We start from the raw sequence: 23,841 nt of genomic DNA, 5'->3' as shown, positions 1-23,841 counted from the left end.
TTTCCCAAGTTTTCAGCCTGCACTAACTTGTGTCATTTTTAAATTACTCTGAAATGGAGACTTTAACAAATGTGGCCAGAGGAGGTAAATTGTAGCTAAAGACTTCCTCTCATCCCTCTGACCAGTGGTTTTCAACCTTGCAAATGCTGTGACCTTTTAATACAGTTCTTTATGTTGTGGTGACCCCCAACCATAAATTAATATTTGTAGCTACTCCGTAACTAATTTTGCTGCTGTTATGAATTGTAATGTAAATATTGATGTGCTGGATATCTGATGTCTGATCTCTATGAAAGTGTTGGTTGACATCCCCAAGGAGTTTACAACTCATAGGTTGAGAACCGCTCGCTACCTTAGATTAACACGTTTTCTTTATTAATTCTTCTCAGATTTAAAATTAACCTAATTGATGCTGGCAGACTTTTATATATAATGATGAAGAACAGAGGTTTCCTACATTCTCTTATTTATAGTATGAGTATTCTGATTATTCAACTTATTGTTAATAAAATAACAATATCCTTTCTGTGACTTTGAGCAACATTGTATCCGAGGCCTTTTTTTTTTTTTTTTTTTTTTTTTTTTTTTGGATTTGTGTGTTTTTTGCTTGTTTGTTAAGACAGGGTTTCTCTGTTTAATAACTCTGCCTGGCCTTGAAGTCACAGAGATCTGCCTGTCTTTGCCTCCTGAGTTTTTGGGATTAAAGGTGTGGGGCTACCACTGCCTGGTAGGAGGAATTAATAGTATATGTGATTTCTTATAAATATTGAGTAAAATCTTTAAAAATACCTCTCCACGTCATGTTTATCCTGTTTTTCACTGGGAGAAATCCACTGATGTATTATTATTAATTAAATAGTGCTGCTTTTAAAAATTAGACTGTGCTTCTCTATTGCAGAAAATAGTTGTAAAATCTAATATTTGGTTGTCTATAATGTTCTTTTTTAGCGACTTCAGGAAGAAATTACTAAACAGTCTCCAACATTGCAGAGAAATGCTTTGTACATCAAATCTGTAAGTTATATATTTCTTTTTAAAATTGAATTCATTTCATTTAAAGGGTTCAGGGGCAGGGAGGTGGCTCAGCAAGCAAACTGTTGTCAAAGCTGGGTAGGCATGGCTTCCTGCTTTTAATCCCAGGGTGCTGCAGGTGGAGCTGGCTCGATGGACTAGTCAGAAAAGTGAATTCTGAGTTCACACAAGATAGAAAAGGTGAGGACTGATTGAGAAAGACACCTGCTGTCAATCATAGCATGCACATTCACACATTTGCACTAGCACACATACATGTGCCTACACACTTATAAACATGCATGCAAGTACACATGTAGATACTCATCCCCACTACACACATGCAGAAAAGAGAAAGGGCTCCAGTTAATTTTATCTAATTTTTGTTTTTACCAAAAAAAAAAAAAAAACCAAAAAATTTATGTGACCTTAGATATAAAGTGTTCTGGTACCATTTTGTTAAGAGAAGCTTTTTCCTTGAGTAGGAGCCGTCCCGCCCGCCTGGTTCCAGATCCGCATGAGTCCCAAATAAACACACAGGAGGCTATATTCATCATGAAGCTGTTGGCCTTGCTTGTCTCTTACTGGCTAGCTCTGCCTTAAGTAATTAACCCATAATTGTTAATCTAAGTATGTTTCTTACCGGAGAATAGTTCCAGGCTTCCTACCCCCAATGGCGTTACATGTTGACTCTCTTGTCTTTCTCCTTCCCAGAATCCTCCTGGACTTCTAGCCCCGCCTATCTAGATTCCTATTGGCCAGCAGTAATTTATTGACATATACACAGGACTTCCCCAACATCTCCTCTTTTCTGTTTAATCAAAAAGAAAGGTCTTAACTTTAACATAATCAAATTGTATATAACAGAACAGTTATCAAGTAAGAACATAGTTACAATATTTTAGCAAGATTTAAAGAAAATATCTTTGACTCTCTTGTCTTTCTCCTTCCCAGAATCCTCCTGGACTCCTAGTCCCTCCTATCTAGATTCCCTATTGGCCAGACAGTACTTTATTGACAAATACACAGGCAAATAACAGGACTTCCCCAACATTCTGTTAAGAGAAGCTTTTTCTTTTGCTAGCCGCTTTGGTTTATCCCCCGCCAGTCGCCTGGGCTCTGCCGCGCCAGCCTGGTTCTAGATCCGCATGAGTCCCAAATAAACACACAGGAGGCTATATTCATCATGAAGCTGTTGGCCTTGCTTGTCTCTTACTGGCTAGCTCTGCCTTAAGTAATTACCCCATAATTGTTAATCTAAGTATGTTTCTTACCGGAGAATAGTTCCAGGCTTCCTACCCCCAATGGCGTTACTAATCCCAGGGTGCTGCAGGTGGAGCTGGTTCGATGGACTAGTCAGAAAAGTGAATTCTGAGTTCACACAAGATAGAAAAGGTGAGGACTGATTGAGAAAGACACCTGCTGTCAATCATAGCATGCACATTCACACATTTGCACTAGGACACATACATGTGCCTACACACTTATAAACATGCATGCAAGTACACATGTAGATACTCATCCCCACTACACACATGCAGAAAAGAGAAAGGGCTCCAGTTAATTTTATCTAATTTTTGTTTTTACCAAAAAAAAAAAAAACCCAAAAAATTTATGTGACCTTAGATATAAAGGATTTCTTCTCATTTCTCTTTTTAGTCTAAGATCAGCCGGCTACCTGCTTACTTAACTATTCAGATGGTTCGATTTTTTTATAAAGAGAAAGAATCTGTGAATGCCAAAGTTCTCAAGGTCAGTAATGAATTTTAATCTATCTGTTAAATAACAATCCTTTGAAGGCAATTTCTAATCTATCATAGATTTGTTATCCTATTAAGAATAGAGTTCACTTGGGCAGTGGTGGCACACACTTTTAATCCCTTTAAGCACTTAGGAGGCAAAGGCAGGAAGGTCTCTGAGTTCATGGCCATTCTGCTCTACAGAGTGAGTTCCAGGACAGACAGAACTACACAGAGAAACCCTGTCTTGAAAAAACAACAACTGAAAACAAAGAATAGCTTTGAGATGGTAAGGGGTGAATATTAGACAGCTGATCCTTAATCCACAATGTTTATTGGAATTATGTATTACCCCTTTTGTTTTACACATGCCTGGCTTCTTCCTCCAGCCTCAAACATCTAAGTCTTGGAGCCAGCATTTTATGTTTTCAAAGGATTCACAGATAATTGTATTATTTCTTGCATACTCCAGAAATACTGCCTTAAATTAGATCCTTCACTTCGTAGATCAGAGTTAAGGTGATTCGTTGGAAATGAGGACAGAGGCAGTAAGCACACTGCATTGCGTTGAAGCACTGCAGAGCTTACGTGGTGATCCCTTGAACTGTGTTGAATTGGGTAGTCTGTAGTTGTGTATATACAAAATTCCTTGGGAAGAGTTATATGAATGAATCTAGCCTCTGGAGCTGACATAACATTTTCTGATAGAGTTGTTGGTGGAGTTTAAATGTAGCTTGGGTCTCTCTCTACTAGTTGTAGCATGAATAATAAACTCTCAGATGCTGAAATTGGGGTTCAAACTTCAAGCTGAAGGTCAGAGAAGCAAAGCAGCCGAGCTAGTACCTCTTACCTCTACCAAGCTGAAATGGCTATCCTGTCTCCTACCTTATGTTTCTTTCTCAGTCCAGTCATATTACTCCTGTCTCTACCTCCAGAGTGCTGGGAATAAAGGCGTGTGATCCCAAGTGCTGGGATGAAAGGCTTGAGCTCTGTTACTCTTCACTCTTGTGTAGGCCAGGGTGGTTTTGAACTTGAGAGGTCCAGCTGCCTGTCTCCTGAGTCCTGGGATTAAAGGTGTGTGTCACTACTGCCTGGCTCTATTGCTTGCTAGTGCTAGTATGGCAGCTGGGATAAAAGGTATGTATCTCCATTGCCTGACCTCTATGGCTTGTGGCTAGCTTTGTTTTCTGAACCCTAAGGTAAGCTTTAATAAGTCATAAATAATATATCACCACAATTCCCCTTTTTTGTCAATACTAAAAGAAGAAAGCTACAACTAACATAAGAAAAACTATACACAGTATACAGGCAATAAGCATATCAATGTCTAATCCATTAGTATTTAACAAATTTAGAGAAAATACTCCATTATCTATCCTGTCTTTAATGAGTCCAAAGTCTTGTACCTAATTTACTTTCTATCCTAATTTGCATTATCAAATTATCTTTTAATGTCTTTTAACCTTTTTATATTTTACATGTCTTTAGTGAGTTTCCTTTTTGAGTCTGGTAAACAAGGAAAACTATAACTGTCTAGTCTTCATACTCAAATATCTGAGAAGGAATTAATATTAACTGAGTAAATAGGAAGTACGAGCAAACGACTTCTAAAAAAATGTGAGAAATGGCAGAAACAACTGGCTGCCTGGACAGTCACCCAAGTTTCTTCTGCAAAGTTGTGGCATCCATCTTTGGCCTATAGGCCTAGCATATCTTACAGACTTTTCTTTGAAGCAAAATTTTTGAATGACTGTCCCACCTTGTTATGGCAAGGTTTTGAGATCACTCTTCTTTTGTGTCCTGTTTGTTCAGTTTGGACAGCATACTGTCAGCAGCAGAGGCACAGGCTTTTCTTGCCCAGTGACTACTTTTGCCATAAAGGAAGTAAACTTCATGGGTAGTTTCTTCAATGCCCATTATCTTCCCTGAAGTAGATTGGTGCTGCCAGGAGCAAACATGTTTATTATCATAAAAACACCTACATTATTAAAACATCTTAAATGCCATATTCTGTAGATTTCTGAAGTGTTTGAAGACACCTGTCTTTCTGAAATATATCTCTGACCTTGAAAACTTACCTAATACGACTACAAATTTGACTAATTACTAATTTGTATTTCCTTATTATCCTATATAGTTGGAAATAATTTTCTAGGACTAGAAATTTGCATTACATTGTTAAATGAGCTTTATGGGTATAATACCTTGAACAATATCAGATATGTATAATATAGAGAAGTCCAATCCAGTGTAAAATACTTAAAACTAGTAGGTGCTTTTTTAAAAGCAGATTCAATAATCTGCCTTTTTATCTATATCTTCCCTTTTTTCTTTACAGAGTAGATTCAATAATCTACCCTTTGTATCCTATCATATCTTTATCCTCCCCTTTATTTTTCAAAATAAAAACCTTGAATCTAATCACCGTTGTTCAACTTTCTTGATCGTAACCAACATTTTGCAGCCAATCCCCCTAAACAATGACAAATATTCATAATCCAGTGAGTGACCAAAATCCACCCATCCCACCTCTTGGAAATGTGAGTGTTGTGTTCTTAAAGTTACTTCCTGCTCTCTGGGGGTGACAGCATCTTTAAATGATTCTGAAAAGAAAAGCTTGGGTAATTGTCAAGCTGTATCCTTTTTATTCAGTCTCAACATAATGGGAGAGTACAGTACTTCTCTCAAGTCCTGGCTTGAGTAGTCTGCGAGGCTGGATTATCTTAGCTGACCTCCTCAAAATTGTTCTGAGCATTGTCTGAGACTGGATCATCAGCTGGCCACCTCTAAATTCTTCTCAGAAATTTGTAGTGCAGAGTCGATCTTTAATTGGAGTTGTTCAGTTTAATGGTGTTGTCGTAGTCCTAGAGAAACTGTCACTGTGAGGCCCATTCTTCATTAGGAAACTTCAAAGGTCACTGTTAGGTGTGGTCATGGTTCAATGTTGAAAACTAGTAGAGACTCCAACCTGAAGTTATGTACAGGAAGGTAAATAAAACCTATTCCTAGAATTAGTACTCTGTGTGACCATTAACATCATGACAAAAACTTTAAAATAATGTGCATAATCTTATAAATATTTAGATATTATAAAGCCAAAGAATTATGAGATTAGTGGCTATAACATAGTCCTTCAATATTTATTTTTCTTCTGTTTCATATCAGGTGCTCTTCTGACATGAGACAGAGATTTTTGATATTTCTTTAACAAGCATGCTTGAGTTTAGACAAGGAGAGAGCCACACTCCAACTCCAAAGCTAACTTTAATCTTTAATTGAATTGGGACTACAAAATGACTATTTGCATTATATGTGTGTAGAGAAAAGCAGAAAAAATATTTGGGAAGATTTATGAAATTTTATCCTGTTGGAAATATGATAGACTAATAGACCAATTTACTTCTTTTTTTTTTTTTTTTTTTTTTTTTTTTGGTTTTCGAGACAGGGTTTCTCTGTGGCTTTGGAGGCTGTCCTGGAACTCTCTCTGTAGACCAGGCTGGCCTCGAACTCACAGAGATCCGCCTGCCTCTGCCTCCCGAGTGCTGGGATTAAAGGCGTGTGCCACCAACGCCTGGCTAATTTACTTATTTTCTTGGGACAATTTTTCTGGATTATTTGTCCCTTTTCTTCAGATGTCTCAGTTGTCCAGTGGTCTCTGGATTCCTTATCTGAATACCTTTATTCTCCTAAAAAGACAAAAATAAAACCCTTCCCCAGCCCTAATTTTGGGGGAGGTTTTTCTTTGGCAAGTTGTAGCTGTCTGATCAAATGAAAAATGTTTGTTAGTATTGTAGGTTAGTTTTAATTAAACAGCCATGTTGCTTGATGAACTATCATCTCTTTCAATTAGGAGGTATCTTGTTCAAATCAAATATTAATTTGGTGCTATCTAGAGCTTTTCTTCATCTGTGAAGACAAAAGCAAAGCCTCTTCCCCAACATGACACATGTCCTGGCTTCTATTCGGAGGTCAAGACATCTTTAAAGTATATTGGCTGATTTAATTCTATGTTTTTTTTCCTATTATCCAATGTCTATCTGAGGCTGTTGTTCCTTTCTCATTAGCATTCAGGAAATTCAAAGTTAATAAAGCACTATGCAATCTATTTCTGGGGTTCTTTATCATCCCTTTCTGTATATTTAGCATATCCTTTAGAGTTCAATTTGATCTTTCTATGGCTGCCTACCCTGTGGGACTGTGGGGACACTTGTAATATGCTTTATATTATATTATATTATAATATGCAAAAACTGCTTCATTTTATTAGAGACATGTGCTTGAGCATTGTCTGTCTTTATTTGTACAGGTATGCCCATGATGGCCATAACTTCTAGCAAATGTGTAATTACAGAATTAGCCTTTACAGAACTCAAAGCAATTACCCATTGATAACCCGAATTGGTATCAATGGTATGCTGTACATATTTTGATTTTCCAATTTTTACAAAATGGAGCACATCCATCTGTCAGATTACCTTCCTTTGAGTACCCTTAACTTAGTTCGTGCAGGTAGTGGAGTTTGGGTGTATAAACAACAAATAGGACATTTCCTTATAATTTTCTTGGCTTGTTTCCATGTGATTGAAGAGTCTTTTTCAAACCTTTTTTATTGAAATGGTGATTTTTATGAACAATCAATAGTTGATTAATATCATCATTACCTTATGCTAGAGGCCTGGCAGATCCATATGGGATCGAATGTGTGTTATATATATGGAATGATTCCTGTCCCTGAGTATGTCTTTTAACTAAATAAAAAATGAAGTCAATTCTGTATCATCTAGTATAAATTCATCGGTTTCAATATGTGAAACAACTCTTTTTGCATAGTGTAAATTACTATGTTGAAAGGTTCTTTATGATCCATTAGCACCATGAGAATAGCATCTAATTCTGACTTTTGGACAGAATTATAAGGACTTAGATCCACTTTACTTAAATTTTCTGATTTGTATCCTGCCTTTCCTGATTTATTTGCATCAGTATAGAATGTAGGGGCTGCAATTATTGGTGTTTCCCTTACAATTTGAGGAAGGGTCTAGCTAGGTCTCTTTGTAAATTAAATTCTCTTTTGGGATAATTGTTGTTAATCTCTCCCCCAAAATTACCACAAGCTCTTTGCCAGGGTTCACTTTCTACCCATAATTTGTCAATTCACGGTTAGTAAAAAGTACTATAATTTCTATTGGGTCTATTCCTGCTAATTGATTTAGTCTTAATTTTCCTTTTAGAATCAACTCAGAGATCTTTTCCATATAAGTTTTAAATTTTTTATCAGTTCATGTGGTAAAAAGATCTATTCTATGACAATATCTTCCCTATGTATTAAAATTCCTGTAGAGGAATGCTTAGAGGGTAATATGACCAGAATGCAATTAAGCCTTGGAGTCACATGAGCCACATGTGCAATCTGTAATTTCTCTTCTTCCAAAGCCAGTTCTTTCTCAGCTTCAGCTGTTAAGTTCCTGGGACTATTTAAGTCCTTGTTACCATCTAAGGTGTTGCTTTTGTTTTTTAATTAAACAATTCATCAGGTGTTTTTGTATATACATTTTATTTAAATTAGAATCTATCTTATTTTACATATCAATCCCAATTCTCTCTCCCTCCCATCCTTCCCTGTCCTCATCTGGCCCCCCCATCCCATCCCTCATCCACTCCCCAGGGAGGGAGTGTGAGGCCCCCTGTGTATCTTTGCTAAGAAAGTATCCCGGGGCAGTGGTGGCGCACGCCTTTAATCCCAGCACTCGGGAGGCAAAGGCAGGTGGATCTCTGTGAGTTCGAGGCCGGGCTGGTCCGACAGCCTCCAAAACAATACAGAGAAACCCTGTCTCGTAAAACCAAAAAAAAAAAAAAAAAAAAAAAAAAAAAAAGAAAGAAAGAAAGAAAGAAAGTATCCCTCCATGGGAAATGGGCTCCCAAAGTCCATTTGTGCACTGAGGATACATCCTGGTTCTACTGCCAGAGGCCCAGTAGGCTGACAGTGTTCCTAGCTGACACCCATGTTCAGGGAGCCTGGTTTGGTCCTATGTTGGTTCCCCAGCTGTCAGACGGGGGTCCATGAGTTCCCACTTGCCCAGGTCAGCTGTTTCTGTAGGTTTTCCCATTGTGGCTTTGACCCCTTTGTCACTCCTCCCTCTCTGAAATTGGATTCCAGGAGTTTGGCTCAGTGCTTAGCTGTGGCTCTCTGCTTGTGCTTCTGTCAGCTGCTGAATGAAGGCTCTAGGATGGCATTTAAGGTAGTCATCATACTCATTAGAGGGGAAGGGCATTTAAGGTAGCCTCTCCACTATTGCTTAGGTTCCTAGTTGGGGTCATCCTTGTGGATCTTCTGTACATTTCCCTAGTACCAAATTTTAAATCTATAGTGGCTTCCTCTATTGATGTGTCTCTTTTCTTGTTCTCTTCTATTCCCATCTTCCTGATCCCTCATGTTCTCCTTCCCCTCTTCTCCCCTCCTGTTTCTTCTCCCTCCCTCTCCCCTCCCCCCATGCTGTCTACCAGAGGGTGTAGGGGCAAGCTGATGGCAGCTGATGATACTGGCTGCTTTGTTTTGCCTCCAGGTCCCTCTCTTGATCAATTTTATCCCATTAATGTGACATAGATGGGAAATCTCTCCTAGTAATTTTTGAAAGTCATTAAGAGTCTGCAGTCTATCTTTCCTAATTTGTACCTTTTGGGGTCTAATTTTTTATAAGCCTATTTTATAGCCTAAATAATTAATTGAATCCTCACTTTGTATTTTTTCAGGAGCAATTTTTAAACCCCAACATGGCAATATTTTCATCTGCAAACATTCTAAATTATCTACATTTGAATCAGTCAATAAAATGTCATCCTTATTGAGGAAATTGCTTATGTATTTCTAATGGCTGTCATACGAAATACTGGCATAGGGTTGGGCTATTTAACATTCCCCATGGGAGAACCTTCCATTGATAGCTCTTAGAATACTGAGAATTACTATAAGTAGGCACTGTGAATGCAAATTTTTCTCAGTCCTTTTCTTGTAATGGTATGCTAAAGAAACAGTCTTTTAAATCAGTAGCTGTGAGAGGTCATCCTTTAGGCAATAGAGAAAGCAAAGGAATTCCAGACTGACTCTATCACCTTATTAACAGCTCTTAAATCTGTTACCATACTCCATTTTCCAGATTTCTTTTTAATAACAAGTACAGGAGAATCCAAGAGCTGATCGATTCCTCAATATGCTTAGCAATTGGTTGTTCCTGTACCAGCTCTTCTAAAGTCTGCAGTTTCTCTGTCTATCAGCTCTTTTAAAGGTAGGGCTGTTAGTGTCTTTCTTGGAAGATTAGCAGCTGTTGTGTCCTGTTCTTGTACAACCTGACTGGTTAGTGATTGTTACTTACAATGCCTTCTTATAAATTTTCCAGAACCATATGTTAATTTATGGTTTGTTTCTAAGATTTGGGGAATGTTTATCTGACTATTACTGTAACAAATCACATCCCCACAAACTCATTGCAATATTAACAACTTATGGCTTTAATATTCCTCTCTTTCTTTCTGGCCCTATACATTTGAGCCATCTGCTCTGTTTTATCTGAGATAAATTTTCAGTCCCTAAAAGTTGAACATTTACCTCCTAAAAAGGCCAATTTGGTTGCCAAGATTCTTGTGATATAAATATTATGTCCATATATCTGTCTACTAGACCTTCAATGATGACATAATTTATTCATACTTTTAATTTTGGTCTCTGTTCATTTATAGAAGTTTGCCAATATACTCGCTTTGTGATTTTTCCTGACTTAATTTGTTCTTTTACAGCTCTATCATCTAGCACAGTATGATTTCTTACAGTAGCTATTAGGCTCTTTAATTGTTCTGGGAAGGAGTTTCTACAGTGACAAAAAGGGACTTAGTTGGGCCTGATATAGGGATCTTCGAGAGATTGCCCAGGAAGTTTCCCCAATGGCAAAGGATTGCCTTGACAATCTCTTGTTGACCTATATTGTTTTGTCCAATGCCTTCCTTTGCCACGTCTTCTGCATAATCCAGAAAGGAAGATTTTTCTGTTTGGATTATGCTCATAAAAGTATTGTTTCTATTGTTTTTGTTTAAAATACCTTTGAAAGTGACCTTTCAATTTGACATTTCAATTTTTCTTTAAAGCTCTTGAAATCACCTTTGCTATGCATTTATCATGATAGTCATCAACTTCAATATTAATGTATCTCAGATCCAATCCTCCAAAGTTGCTGGCCTTGCTTTAAAGGCCTAATTATCATTTGCATTGAGAATTAGCATTTTCAAAAGTCATAGGTTCAATCATTATTTTTTAGCTTCTACGTCTGATACCTTTCTATTTACTGTTGAGGTCAGTCTTTGTAAGATATCCATGAAGCCTTCCTTTGGGCCTATGCTGGTGGCCTCAAAGCGGCTTTTTCATGAATTCATACTTTAATGTTGGGTGTATGTAACACAAATATAAAAGACCCCACATTATGCAGGAGTGATATGACTGGGCAGAAAAATGAATATAAGGCAGGAGGAAAGAGGAACTCAAGAGTTTTTGCCTCTGAGGAATTGTGGAGATAGTATTGTCTCTGAGGATTAGTGGAGGCAGTGTAGCCATTTCAGCTTGGTAGAGGTGAGATCTACTTGCTTGGCTGTTTTACTTCTCTAATCCTCAGTTTGAAGCTTGAACGCCAATATCAGTCTCTGGGTTTTTATTGTTATTATTCTTGTTACAAATTGGCCCCCAATGTGAGGCACGAACCCATGACCCTGAGATTAAAGAGTTTTATGCTTTACCGAATGATCAATCTTTGAGTCTTTTATTTTTTGTGTTACAACTAGTATTTGCTGTAACTTTTAATACGCTCTTTAAATGTTTATATATAAAATTAAAAGTACTGGCAGTTGAAACACCATGTTGAGATTCATTATTTGCATAGCATCTCACCTACTATTTCTGAATCTGTTGTGCTATACAACTGTGGCTTCTGTGGTCACGTGTATAGGCTTGATTATTTAATAGAAAAAGATCTCAAAAAATATAAAAGATAGAATCAGATCATTATTTTTTTAAATGTTTGAGAATTTTCTATATGCGTATAATTTGTTTTGGTCAAATTCACTCCTCACTCCTTCCCCTCCATTTCCCCCCAACCCTAAGCCACTATTCCCTCCCAGTTCTGTGTGTTCTTTTTGTAAACACAAAGCCCACTTAGTGCAGGTCACCCTTGAGAATAAGATTTTGTGTTTGTTTGTTGCTTTTTTGGTGGGGGGGTTTTGAGACAGGGTTTCTCAGTGGCTTTGGCTATCCTGGAGCTAGCTCTTGTAGACCAGGCTGGTCTTGAATTTGCAGAGATCCACCTGCCTCTGCCTCCCGAGTGCTGGGATTAAAGGCATGTGCCACCACTGCCCAGTGAGAATAAGTTTAAAGTGTTTTTTTTTTTTCACTTGTGATGCCACAGATTTCATTTTCAACTTTTATTTGAATTGTGAAAGTATTATTTTGAACGTGTTATATATTTTAAATAATTGTCCTTTGGTACCTATTTTCTTTTTGTTATAGGATGTTAAATTTCCTCTTATGTTGGATGTATATGAACTCTGCACACCAGAACTTCAAGAGAAAATGGTCTCTTTTCGGTCAAAATTCAAGGATCTAGAAGATAAAAAAGTGAATCAGCAACCAAATGCAGTAGGTTCTTTTTGCCATAATTTTACTGCTGCCATTTCAATCCTCATTTAGTTCCTAGCAATAGCAAGTACTGTTATGAAAATGATCAGTTTGCATTGCAGTTAGGAGGTGCATACATTTTGCATATTTTGATGCCGGCCTCTCATTACCTGTAGATGAACTAATGTAGCACAAGAAACAGGGGTTCTGCTGTGGTAATGTTGGCCCTTTGTCATCTTTGCTCTGGAGTCTACAGCATAAGTGCATTTAACATGACGTCTTCATTTTCCACATGTAATGATTTTCCTTGAGGTATTTTAATCCTCTTTATAATAGAATTGGAGGAATAAAATTACCATTTTAGTCTCATCCTCCACGTTTCTGTGCCTATAAATTAATGAACATGAAAATAAATGAAATTAGGCTCCCATTTGTTAAACATTAACTTTTTGAATTGATACCTCATTTATAATTAATCAGAAATCATCCAGGTTGTGTATGTCAGTAGGTATGTTTTTACCACTGAATAGTATTTCCTTATGTGGGTGTTCTGTAGTTAACCATTCCTCTATTAAAGGATACTTAATATTGTTTTCAGTTTTTGCCTATTATGAATAGAGCTGGTAAAAAATGTTCATTTGCAGATATTAGTGTAAGCAAGAGTTTCATTTTCCTAGAATGAATGTCCAAAAGTATAATTGCTATGTTGCATGGAGGTTGCATGCTCAGTTTCTCAAGAAAGTTCCAAATGCCTAGCCCTGAATTCCTGACAGCAAAGCATGACTGGCTCACTTTCTGACCATTATTTGATGTCACTAGCTTTCATTTGATTTGATGGATAGGATTGTGGTGCTGCCTTGTGTTTTCTTCTGCATTTCCCAAGATTTAATGATACTGACTACTTTTTATGTGTTGGCTGTCCTATGTGTGTCTTCTGCTGAACTATGTGTTATTATTCTCTTGTAGATCGTAATTCTTAACTTTCCTCTAAGTCTGTAGTTTATCTTTTCATCTTCCTAATGCAGAGAAAATGTTCAAGAGTTTTATAGTTTGTCCATTTTGTTATTTGATTCATTCTGGTTTAACTTCTGTGTGATAAGATTCATTCTTTTGGATATGACCCTCAAGCATCTTAAGAAACAAAACAAAAAAAGCAAAGCCTAGTATTTGCCAATTGAATGATTCTGCCATCTTTGTAGATAAATGGTTGACAATAGATAAAAATATGCTTCTGGAGTCTTCAATTTTATCCCATTGGTTTACATATGTTCTTTGGCCATACTACAATGTTTTTTTGTTTGTTTGATAAGACAGGGATTCATGGGGACCAGACTGGCTACAGATTTGCTAGTTGAGGCTAGCCTTGAACTCTTAATCTTCCTGCTTCTAGACCTCCAAAGTGCTGGGATTACAGGCATTTGCCACAAAGTCGTAACTAATGAATTTCCTTACAAGGATTGGATTTGTGATCTCCAACTGTTTTTTTTAATGCTTCTGCAAATGGTATTGCTTGTTTTGTTGAAACCTTTGTATGTTTATTTTACATCTTGAAGTACTTTTTTTGTTTTTTCTGTTATTGTTCACACTGTGTACCATTTTTTTGTTTTTGATATAATTGTGGAAATAACCAATGTCTGGAGACGTCTTAAAATTTTCAAAGTTGAATCAGTTTCCCGAAACTTCAGGATTACTCAAGTGATATTTGTTTTTGTTCTCACAGAATCAATTAATTTCATTTAGCAGGTCACATTTGTCTGTGTAATTGATCTTGGTGTTTTTATTAGCTGTTTGATGTCTATAGGGCAAATCTAGCCCATTTCTTTATTGATAATTGTAGTTTGTCTCTTTTCTTCTTGAGGGTTCTCAGTTTTATTGATCATTTCAAAGACTAGCCCTGTTTTGTTGAGTTTCCTGTTATTTTTATTTGAGGACTATTTAATTTTTCCCTATTAGTAAGATGAGTTGAGGCAGTGAATTTCCACTGAAGCCTCTTGTCCATGTAGTTAATTATACTGCTTCTAGTGTAGGCCTTTGTTCATTTCAGCTAAAATGGAAGGGGCATGTTTCAATTGCAGAAACTTGACTCGGGGTTTTGTTTTGTTTTGTTTTTGAGGTAGCCCTTACAGGTTCACAGACAGAACACTAAATGCTCTCGTATGCTAAAATTTTAGTTAGTGGCTTAACATTAGTAACTTATTCAGGGAGATTGTTATTTACCATAATAATATTGTGTATTATTAAAGAGTAGAGCTTTTGGCTTTGCAGATTTTATGGTAAGTGTAGTTTATCATTAAAGTATTTTGCAAGGCACACCATCAGTTTCAGTGATTTGTAGACAGTATATTTATATAGTTAAGTACTAATAAGAATGTGTTCATTTCCAATATCACAATTTAAAATTAAATCTTTTTTTTCCCCTCTTAGAATGACAAGAAGAATAGTCCCCCAAAAGAGGTCAAGTATGAACCTTTTTCATTTGCTGATGGTAAGTGGATGTCTCATTTCTATTGTATACACATTTAAATCAGGTGGCATGTTCTACCTTTTACCTGTTTATTCAGATAACCATGCTTTTCCTTTTAAAAACTTAAGGTTTTGTTTTTGAGAAAGCCTCTCTCTGTAGTCCAGGATCACTTGGAATTCACCATGTAGCTAACTAAGGGTGGTCCTCAAAGTTAGCTATTCACTTGTCTTAGCTTCCCAAGTATTGGTGTTACATAGCCTATATCCAGGCTTCTTGAAAAATAATTTTCCTTAGTGTAACTTAAGTGGTACATCTGGATGTATAGTTATGGGTAATGAACTTAATTGTAGCTCTGCACATCGATATTTATGGAGTTCAGTAGAACAGTATTTCTCCAATCCTTACTTGATGATTGTTACTTTGAGAGAGCTCTTGTCTGTTTGTTACCTGTTTTAATTCATCTCCCTTCTCTTTAAGATATTGGCTCCAATAATTGTGGATACTATGACTTACAAGCAGTGCTAACTCACCAGGGAAGATCTAGTTCTTCAGGTCATTATGTATCATGGGTGAAAAGAAAACAAGGTAAAGAGTATTGTTACAGTTAACTACTACTTTATTATTGCAAATGTCATAGCATTGTGGGTGCTTTTGTCTGTGTATTTCTTCATGCCTTTTAAAAATTAAAATGAAAAATAATTGCCTATAGCTTTTATACAGGTGTGTTGGGTATTTGTGTTCAGGCTAGAGGTCTATGTGTCCTCTTTACCACTCTCTTGATAGTTTCTCATTGAGCCTAGAACTAGATTGAGCTAGACTCAGTACTAGGGCTATAGACAGGAGCTATGCACAGCTCTTGCCTGGGGATCAAAACTCAGGCTCTAGTCTATGTGTCAGGTACTTCAGAGTAAATCCCTTCCTTCCCTTTGTTCTCGAGCCCCCCCCCCAGGCTTTGCTTATCTTTTATTTTCAAATTTATAACACCAGCAGATACAGCTGAGAAAGTTAGCTTAAAAACTATTGCACAAGCAAAAAACATCATGAAGTGTCGTGGATTTACATTTTGTCTTCCTCGTGCCCAGATTGATATGGCTACATTCTTGTATTTGAGTGTTTTTGCTTGTTTTGATATTGGGATCAAACAACAAAGATACTTTGCATATGCTGAGAAAGTGCTCTGCTACAAGCTACAACCTTTTCCCTTTCTTAATCTGTTTGTGTTCAGAGTTGCATTGGCACACATCTTGAAGCTTCTGGAGAACTGCAGAGTGCACTGGAGGCAATGAGGGTAGAAAGACAAAGCATGCGTTAGAAGTAGTGTTGAAATAGCTGGGATGTCATTGGAACTCTTGACATCATCTTGAACCTGCATAGTCCCTAGGCTACACTTAGAGAGCTGTTGGTAGTCAAGTGGAGTACTGCTGCACATCCAGTTAGTTTCTTTTGTACTAGAACTCTGAAAATAATTGTTTGCTATCCTCTTAATTTAGATGAATGGATCAAGTTTGATGATGATAAGGTCAGCATTGTAACACCAGAAGATATCCTGCGGCTGTCTGGTGGTGGAGACTGGCACATTGCTTATGTTTTACTTTATGGGCCTCGAAGAGTTGAAATAATGGAAGAAGAAAGTGAACAGTAATCTTCAATTTAGCTATTTATGCATAGGTGTGAAATAAATGTTTTTTTTTTTGTTGTTGCTGTTGTTGATCATTTCTATAATCTTGAGCTCTAAAGGGAACAAATGAGAACAGAACCAGGCCTTAAGACTAAAGAAAATTACATTTGGGTGTTATCCTGTATAAGGGTAGCTGGAAGACATTCTTTAAAAGCTCATTTCTTGCATTAATTCTTACAAATTCCTAGCTGAAGTCCATTTTTTTCCCCTTGCCCTTTTAGCTCAAGATTTAGCAATGATGTTTATTGCACACCTACTTGTTGTTCTTGCATGGTTAATATCACCATTCAGTAGCTGCCCGTCCTTTGCCTTATCTAACGAATATTTTTCTAGAAAGGTGGAAAAGGAAGTGTTGCTCTCATGGTGTAACTCAGTGCTGCTGTCCACATCCCATCAACTGGGTACAATCAAGTATTTGTCCAGACTGACTGTTGCTGGCCTTTCATGACTTTAAAATAAATTGTGATCAATAAGAATACATTTGATTATACACTTATTATTGTGTCTCTAATGTACTATGACTATGGTTTATATAACTTTGCATTGGTTTTGTAGTAATCATATGTCAACAAGTCCTGGTTGCTTGTTTTTAGAAAATGAAGATATTTGATAATAAAAAAAGGAAAAAGAGGGATTAACAAGTTTTGACCTCCTGTCTTTTTAGTGTTGGACATTGGCTGAAGAGTCAGATTAATTCAGTACTATACAATGTCTACAGATTGCTAATCTTAAACTGTTAAGCATCCATTTAAAATACAATGTGTCTTCTTAGCTTGGGTAATGTTATTTCAAAAGAAATACAAAGTTGTAAGAGTGATAGATTTCTTTGGACACTGAATTCTGTGATCAGTTTTATTCCCTTACTCATTTATTATTTCTATCTTTCCCAAAGTCTCTATGTCCATCTCTAAATTTAGTATTTGATTTTTTAATAAGAGTAATTGAGTAAGATTGTTCAGTTACTCGTAAATCTTTAGGTGCGTCACAAACCTTGATTGATTGCTAAGGAAAGGATGAAGGATTAGATATTACCTAATTGGTCTGATTTTGAGTTGGGCATTGATTAATAAAGTTGGGGAATATCATGACATCCTAGACCATATGTTTTAATGCTCTGTAAAATATGTTGCTACCTAAGATTCCTGTAGAATAAAAAATATGTAACACTGTGGGATAAGTCAGCATTTCAGGGATACTTCTATAGTTTGGTCATTTAAATGCTATTAGCAGCCGAGACTCCACACAATGGAGGAATGAAACATGGAATGAGGAATAATAATACCATGGACTGGAATGGCTTGTGTCATGACCCCTGGGATGCAGTACTTAGTCTCGTTTGCAACAACAATTGTAGAAGGAATTAATTTATTACCTGAGCTTTCCTACTAAACCAGGTGAAGTAGGTTTAGAATATGTAAAAACTGTATTAGACTGTATTAAAATGTAAAAACTGTGTCATTATAAAAAAAGCTTGGTTATAGTTTATTTGCTCTAAGAAGTCATTCCAAAGATGCTCTTTAAATCAGAAATTGGATTTCTACCAGTGTTTTAAATAAGTAGGATCTAAAGACTTTTAGAATGCAGCCTTGAATGTAAGGGAGATGAGGCCAAAAACCAATCCCCTCCCTTCTAATTCCTGCATGTGCCTTAATTTGCTTAAATCACACAGAGGTTCTTTGGAAGCTAGAGGTGTGCTTGGTCCATTGCTTCCCTAGCTAGTGGAGTGAAGTCCAAGCAAGAGTGCAGACAGTGATCTGTGCCAGTAACCCTTAACAGCGACCTAATCTTAGCCTCCCACAGATGCTGTATGGGAACAGACTAGGTGACACTTTTAGCCAGCACTGCACATGCTCTGCTACCTACAGGGCATTTTCACATACATTTCAACTAACAAGAATTCCCCCCTGGGTGCTTAAGGACTTCAGGGGTCAAATGATTTTTGTAAAGCTAATGGAGTAGTTGAGTTTTAGATTCCTCATTTAAACATTTTCTGTATTGGCCGTGGGTTGTGAGTGCCAGCAAAACACTTTAACAGACTAGACTATTGTTTGCCTATCCTCTGCTGTATAAATTGAGAGAACAGCCCTAAGGTTTAGGAAGTGTCATTCTGGGATTTCAGAATAAATTTTATAATGAACAGCATGTAGGAAACTAATTTGGGATAGGAATGTAACATACTCATAAATAATGCTTATTTAACTTCATTATAAACATACTTATAAAAAGTAGTCTGTGATATTGAGGTCATTTTACTTTTTGGCCATTTTCCCACCTCAGCCTCCTATACTCCAAACTAAGGTTTAAACAGTGCCTGTTTTGTAGTTCTTGAAGCCAACTGTGCAACAGCTGTTATAAAAGTGTTTATTGTTTACCAAAACCAGTGGACCTCTTATCAAATGCCGCTTGGTAACAAAATCTTCTCACAGTTTAATAAAAAAGAAAGAAAAGAAAGAAAGCTAACTATTTGTCTCAGTGTCATTAGTTAGGCTTTCTGCAAGGTCACTTAATCCAGACTTGTTTAGTGCGCTGATCAGGTTATCCATTGTTGCATGAGCTCCTTCTTGATCTTGCCAGGCAACAAGGAGCTGCTTGGCCCTCATCTTCATGTCTTCACTGTCACACTCAATCTGCCTAATTTCAGAGTCTTTAATTTCCAAGTAAGGAGCCAAAATCTTCCATTGCTCACCAAGTTTGTTGGCAAATAACTCTATCTGTTCCCCTGTTATAGGTTTATCTCGCCGAACATCGGGGCCTAGAAGAAAGAGGATATAAATTATGCAAAATACAGGGATGTGTAATTCTAAGTATTTGAAAGAACTGCAAAGCTTAAATAACAAAACAAAAACACTGGGTTACTAGTCACCTTAAGCTTTAAAACTTAATTCTACATAGGTTACATACCTCCTTTAAAAAAAAATCACAATTCAGGCAACACTCAAAGCTATATTAATTAGAATGGTTTTCCCATAGAGATGTTCCTTCTAGCCCCAACTAATTAACAGTTCAAGGCTCCACCTTAAAACACCCATCTTTTTTAGCTTTTAAAATTATTTCCAAATTTCATTATATAAAGTGCATCTTAAGTGACTAATGGTTTTAATTTCTCACTGGAAGTCAAAAGTAGACCTGAGATAAAATGGTAGAAGTTGAGATGTAGACCAAATTATACAATGTACCTCTCAACGAAGAACCCTAATATTTTCCAGTTTTGCAAAATAGCCAAGAAAATCCAATTCTTACTTTCATTTTCCTTCAGTAAAGCATCATTATCTTCCTCGTCTTCATCTTCACCAGTTTTTATTTCTTCAGAAGGAGGCTATAGTAAATGAGAAACAATGATGTTTAAAAGAAAACTAGTTTCTGAAGATAACAGGAAATAGTTCTGTTTAGATATGTAGTTATAAGGTAATGGACCCCAGACCACCTTAACCTGTAGGTCCCGTCATTTTGGGCAGAAGGAAGACAGAGAAGCATGAACAAGCAGGTTTGTAAACACATAGGCTGTAGTCAGTATTGTCTAGGGGGCAATATTGTTACCTTACTATAAGAAAACATTGGAAACGAGCACACTAAAAGTTCTGCCAAGTACCCTACTGCCATTCCTAGACCCTGCCCTTGACAAAATATAGTAAAACACATTTGGTAAGAGCAAAAACTTACTTTGTTTACTGTAGGTGGTAGATTTTTAACATGTTTATAAACTGCATGCTGTACAGAAAATTATATCACCCTTGGTTCACATTTTCTCACTAAGTGAATGTTCAACAACAACCTCTGCCCTCCCATTACTACTTTTGTGTGATGAACTAAAAATTGAGTTCTGCTCAAATACTGATAGCAGTTTTAAAGCAGATAATGTCTACTAAAGGAAATGGGGAAAAATGAAGTATGTCACTTACTGGTAGTTCCTTGGCTAGCTTTATTACCATGTTCTCCAGGTACTCTGGCAGACTCTTAAACTGCTGGTTGGTTGGCTGGAAGAAGTGAGGGCTTCTTCGTGCTAAGAGTCTGAGAGCTCTCCACCCATAATTTGAATTGTTCACAGCTCTGTAAGAGGAGTTGTCAGCCTTGTGATTTATAGTTATCCACTTCTATAGTTGTTTCCACATGACACATGACATTTTGTACTCTAGTGCAGATAACAGCTCGAAGTACCATCTTTTAATTGGAAAGTCTATATATTTTGCTTATTTTAGCAAGTCAATGGTCTATGTCCCAACTCCTGGCTACTACATACTATACACAGAAACCATTCATCCAGTTATATAGAAGAAAAGAAAAAGATAGGAAAAAAAGATATTTGGGGAGTTGGTATCCATATCTGCATTGCTACCTACAGATATGTGGGTTTAGAGTATTTCATAAATTTGAGTTTATCATGTTAATGTAACTAATTCAAGTTGAAAATCTCTAACCTAAAACTTGAAATATTTAACTTGTCTTAAAATGCTTACTTGCTAAGGTCTAAAATGTTCCAAATATGGGGGAGGGTGGGAAACAGTCTCAAGTATTTTCAACAAGGGACCTGTATTTAGAGTTGTGTTTATATTACAATTAATCTTTAATTCACTTAATGTCAATCTCAATGAATAAAAATGGCTCAAAATGCCAAAACAGCAAATATCCAGTAGCCACAGTAGTGAACACTGATGTCAAGAAAAGACTCAGAAGGAAAAAGGACCTATGAGAAATCCTAAGGAAAATGCACCCCCAAAGATAAAATTGTAGGAAGCACAAACGGATTCTATCTTGAGCTTTGCTAAGTTCTTTGTATTTAGCACAGATCTGCAATCTGGTTTATTTGGTGGTCTTTTATTAACTGTGATGTACACATTTAATTTTAAGCATGAGATGAGACTTGTGCATATTTTAAGCCAGACCAGCAAGCTCTTACCATGTAGACTAAGCTGGCCTCCAACCCACAGAATCCACCTCCTCTGCCTTCTGAGTGCTGGGATGAAAGGTGTGTATAATCATGCCCAACATTATCTATCTAGTCATTTATCTTACATACTTTAGACTTTTATTATATATATGGGTGGGTGTTTTGCCTGCATGGTTATCTGTGTATGCCAAAGAAGGCCAGAAGATGTCATTTCAGACTCTCTGGAACTTGATTTAAAGATGGTTGTTAGCCACCATGTGGGTTCTGGGAATCAAACCTGGGTCCTGGGAGAACAGCCAGCACTCTTAACATCAGACATTTTTCCATCCTGTATATATGTTAAACATTACTCTCTTGGTGCATGGAAAATAGAACACACTAGTTACTTATCATGGGGTCAAAACTAGTCATTCATATCATGTGTTAGCTACATACTATATGTATATGGATCAAAAAGAAACAATGTTCAGAATTACACTATGAAATGAGCGGCTATTAGCAAATGAGAAAAGGCACAGGGATTATTTGCTAGAACTAGCCATCTGCCAGTGGTACAAGGGATGGTAACCTATACATTCTGACGAGGGCCCTTGCCTTTAAATCAGAACTCCAAAACACCTACCTAAAAATTAAAACTACTGTCACATGGAACTCTTTAGATGGTGAGTCTTAAAAGTTAGTCCCAGAAATTTAGGGTAAGGCAACAGGTGTGGAGGCAGGTGGAGGGGACAGCAAGATAAAAGGCCAAAAACTGAGTGGTTCCATAGATGCCAAGACAGGTCTACTGGCAGATGCTGTTAAGAGCTGTAGAGTCCTGTGGAGCTACTTCAGTGGAATGACAGGACACAGCCTTAAGTGGATGGGCTAACAAGAATGGGAGGTGGGTGAGGAAGTGAGGACAAAAACTAAACTGGCTAGCAGAAGAGACTGATGTGAAAAATAAACAATAGAGGTGACAGAGGGAGGTGTGGGGTGAGAGTTCTTCAATTTGAAGCAAGTCATGATAGAAAGTCATAAGGAATGTGTACATAAACTTACCTAAAAGCACTACTCTGCTAACTTAAACTTTATAGCATACTGAGAACTCCTAAGAAAACATACTGAAAATTAGCATCATTCCATTAGAGCATTACTTACTTATATTCACTTTCAACCATGTTTTCAGGATCTGCTTGTTCAATGGCTTCTTCAAAAAATTCCTCCAAAGTTGGCATGTATTCTCTGGTCATTAAAGAAGACAGTGAGGTTCATCTCTAATACTCTAAAATGGTGGCAATATGAAGTTTAGCAGTATCCATATGTGTTAATTACAGCTAGGACCTGGATGCAGGGCCTTTTTAAGGAGATAAAGACTCAAAGGTAAATTCTAAAATGGAGCAATAAAGTAAAGGTCTGAAAACTATTCACTCCATAGTTTAGCTACCGTACATTATGAGAGACTACTTATTCTATTCATTATAACAAATATGAGGGTGAGCAAAAGTTGAATAGCATTTGAAATTCACCAGCAAACGGGCTTATGTTACTATCTACTAGTATTATTTTTATTTATAGAGCAGTTAACTGAACCAAAACTTAATAAGCCATGCCAGAATTCTTCTATGATCCTGCAATGGTCAAGTTTCTCTAAAGTCTGTCAAAAGTTTTGAGATTTTTTTTTTTTTTAAGGAAATAAAGCTTAGGTAAATATATGTTTCTGATGCATTTCCCCCTTTTATGTAATGACTACATTTTAAATAATGCTTTCTTCTGTGGCGACTTTCACCTGTATCAGTCTAAACTCTGCCTATAACACCTTTATTCTTCTAGTTTCAACATTCTCATGTTTGTTTTATAATGTAGATAAATTTTTAAAGTTGACCATCAATCTGCCTTTGTTCATTTGAATTCAAATTGTATTGTGACTTTTAATACTTAAATGTTTCTTTGCCTTTTCCTTCTGTACCTGTTTTCTGTTTTTTCCCTGTTTACCTTAGTATCCCTCATTGAGTTTAGACAGTATGTATTTTATTCAACATACTTAATCATGTCTCAGCTCTTTGAGGCTCTCATTCCACTGTCTTCTGAACTTCTTTTGTTTGTGAGGTCTGCTATTAGTTTAATTTTACTCTTATAGGTTCCTTTTTCTTTTTATACCCTTTCATTTTTCACATCATATATTTGGTACTAGAAATGTCAGCTGCATGAGAAAAGCCTGTTTTTGTTTCTCAGGAAATCCCTTTTCCATCCACAAATACCCTACCTAGCAGAAATAGACACTCTGGTTTCCAATGCCAGGGAAGTATGTGCTGTTCTTGTCTCCTACCCGCTTCCCCTCCTTTGCAGGCAGTGTCTCTGCTTAGGTCAGTGATGTCATGCTCAGGTTCAGGTTATCTTCTGCATCTCTGTGAGGACAAACACCCAGAGTTCCCT

The 23,841-nt window shown here is 36.8% G+C and overlaps 2 protein-coding genes across 4 annotated transcripts in view; one reads left to right on the top strand and one right to left on the bottom strand.

Moving 5' to 3' along the window:
* Window positions 1–17,022, top strand: part of Usp14 (ubiquitin specific peptidase 14) — a 46,263-nt gene extending 29,241 nt beyond the window's left edge. For all 3 annotated transcript variants that reach the window (XM_040728102.1, XM_013122764.3, XM_013122765.3), the window contains 6 exons: window positions 949–1,014; window positions 2,671–2,763; window positions 12,295–12,423; window positions 14,827–14,887; window positions 15,344–15,451; window positions 16,357–17,022. In XM_040728102.1, the coding sequence (XP_040584036.1) occupies window positions 949–1,014; window positions 2,671–2,763; window positions 12,295–12,423; window positions 14,827–14,887; window positions 15,344–15,451; window positions 16,357–16,508 (609 nt within the window). In that variant the 3' untranslated portion in view covers window positions 16,509–17,022. The remainder of the gene's footprint in view (window positions 1–948; window positions 1,015–2,670; window positions 2,764–12,294; window positions 12,424–14,826; window positions 14,888–15,343; window positions 15,452–16,356) is intronic.
* A 1,869-nt stretch (window positions 17,023–18,891) lies between these two features.
* Thoc1 (THO complex 1) overlaps window positions 18,892–23,841 on the bottom strand; it is a 34,186-nt gene continuing 29,236 nt past the window's right edge. The window contains exons 18-21 of the mRNA XM_005083032.4: window positions 22,567–22,650; window positions 20,444–20,591; window positions 19,785–19,860; window positions 18,892–19,296 (exon numbers count right to left, since the gene is read on the bottom strand). Of these exons, the coding sequence (XP_005083089.1) occupies window positions 19,001–19,296; window positions 19,785–19,860; window positions 20,444–20,591; window positions 22,567–22,650 (604 nt within the window). The 3' untranslated portion in view covers window positions 18,892–19,000. The remainder of the gene's footprint in view (window positions 19,297–19,784; window positions 19,861–20,443; window positions 20,592–22,566; window positions 22,651–23,841) is intronic.

This window comes from Mesocricetus auratus, unplaced genomic scaffold (assembly GCF_017639785.1).
Source record: "Mesocricetus auratus isolate SY011 unplaced genomic scaffold, BCM_Maur_2.0 Super-Scaffold_100018, whole genome shotgun sequence".
In the NCBI taxonomy this organism is placed as follows: domain Eukaryota; kingdom Metazoa; phylum Chordata; class Mammalia; order Rodentia; family Cricetidae; genus Mesocricetus; species Mesocricetus auratus.
Note: the sequence above shows the minus strand (reverse complement) of the source record. Positions and strands in the feature narration are given on the sequence as shown.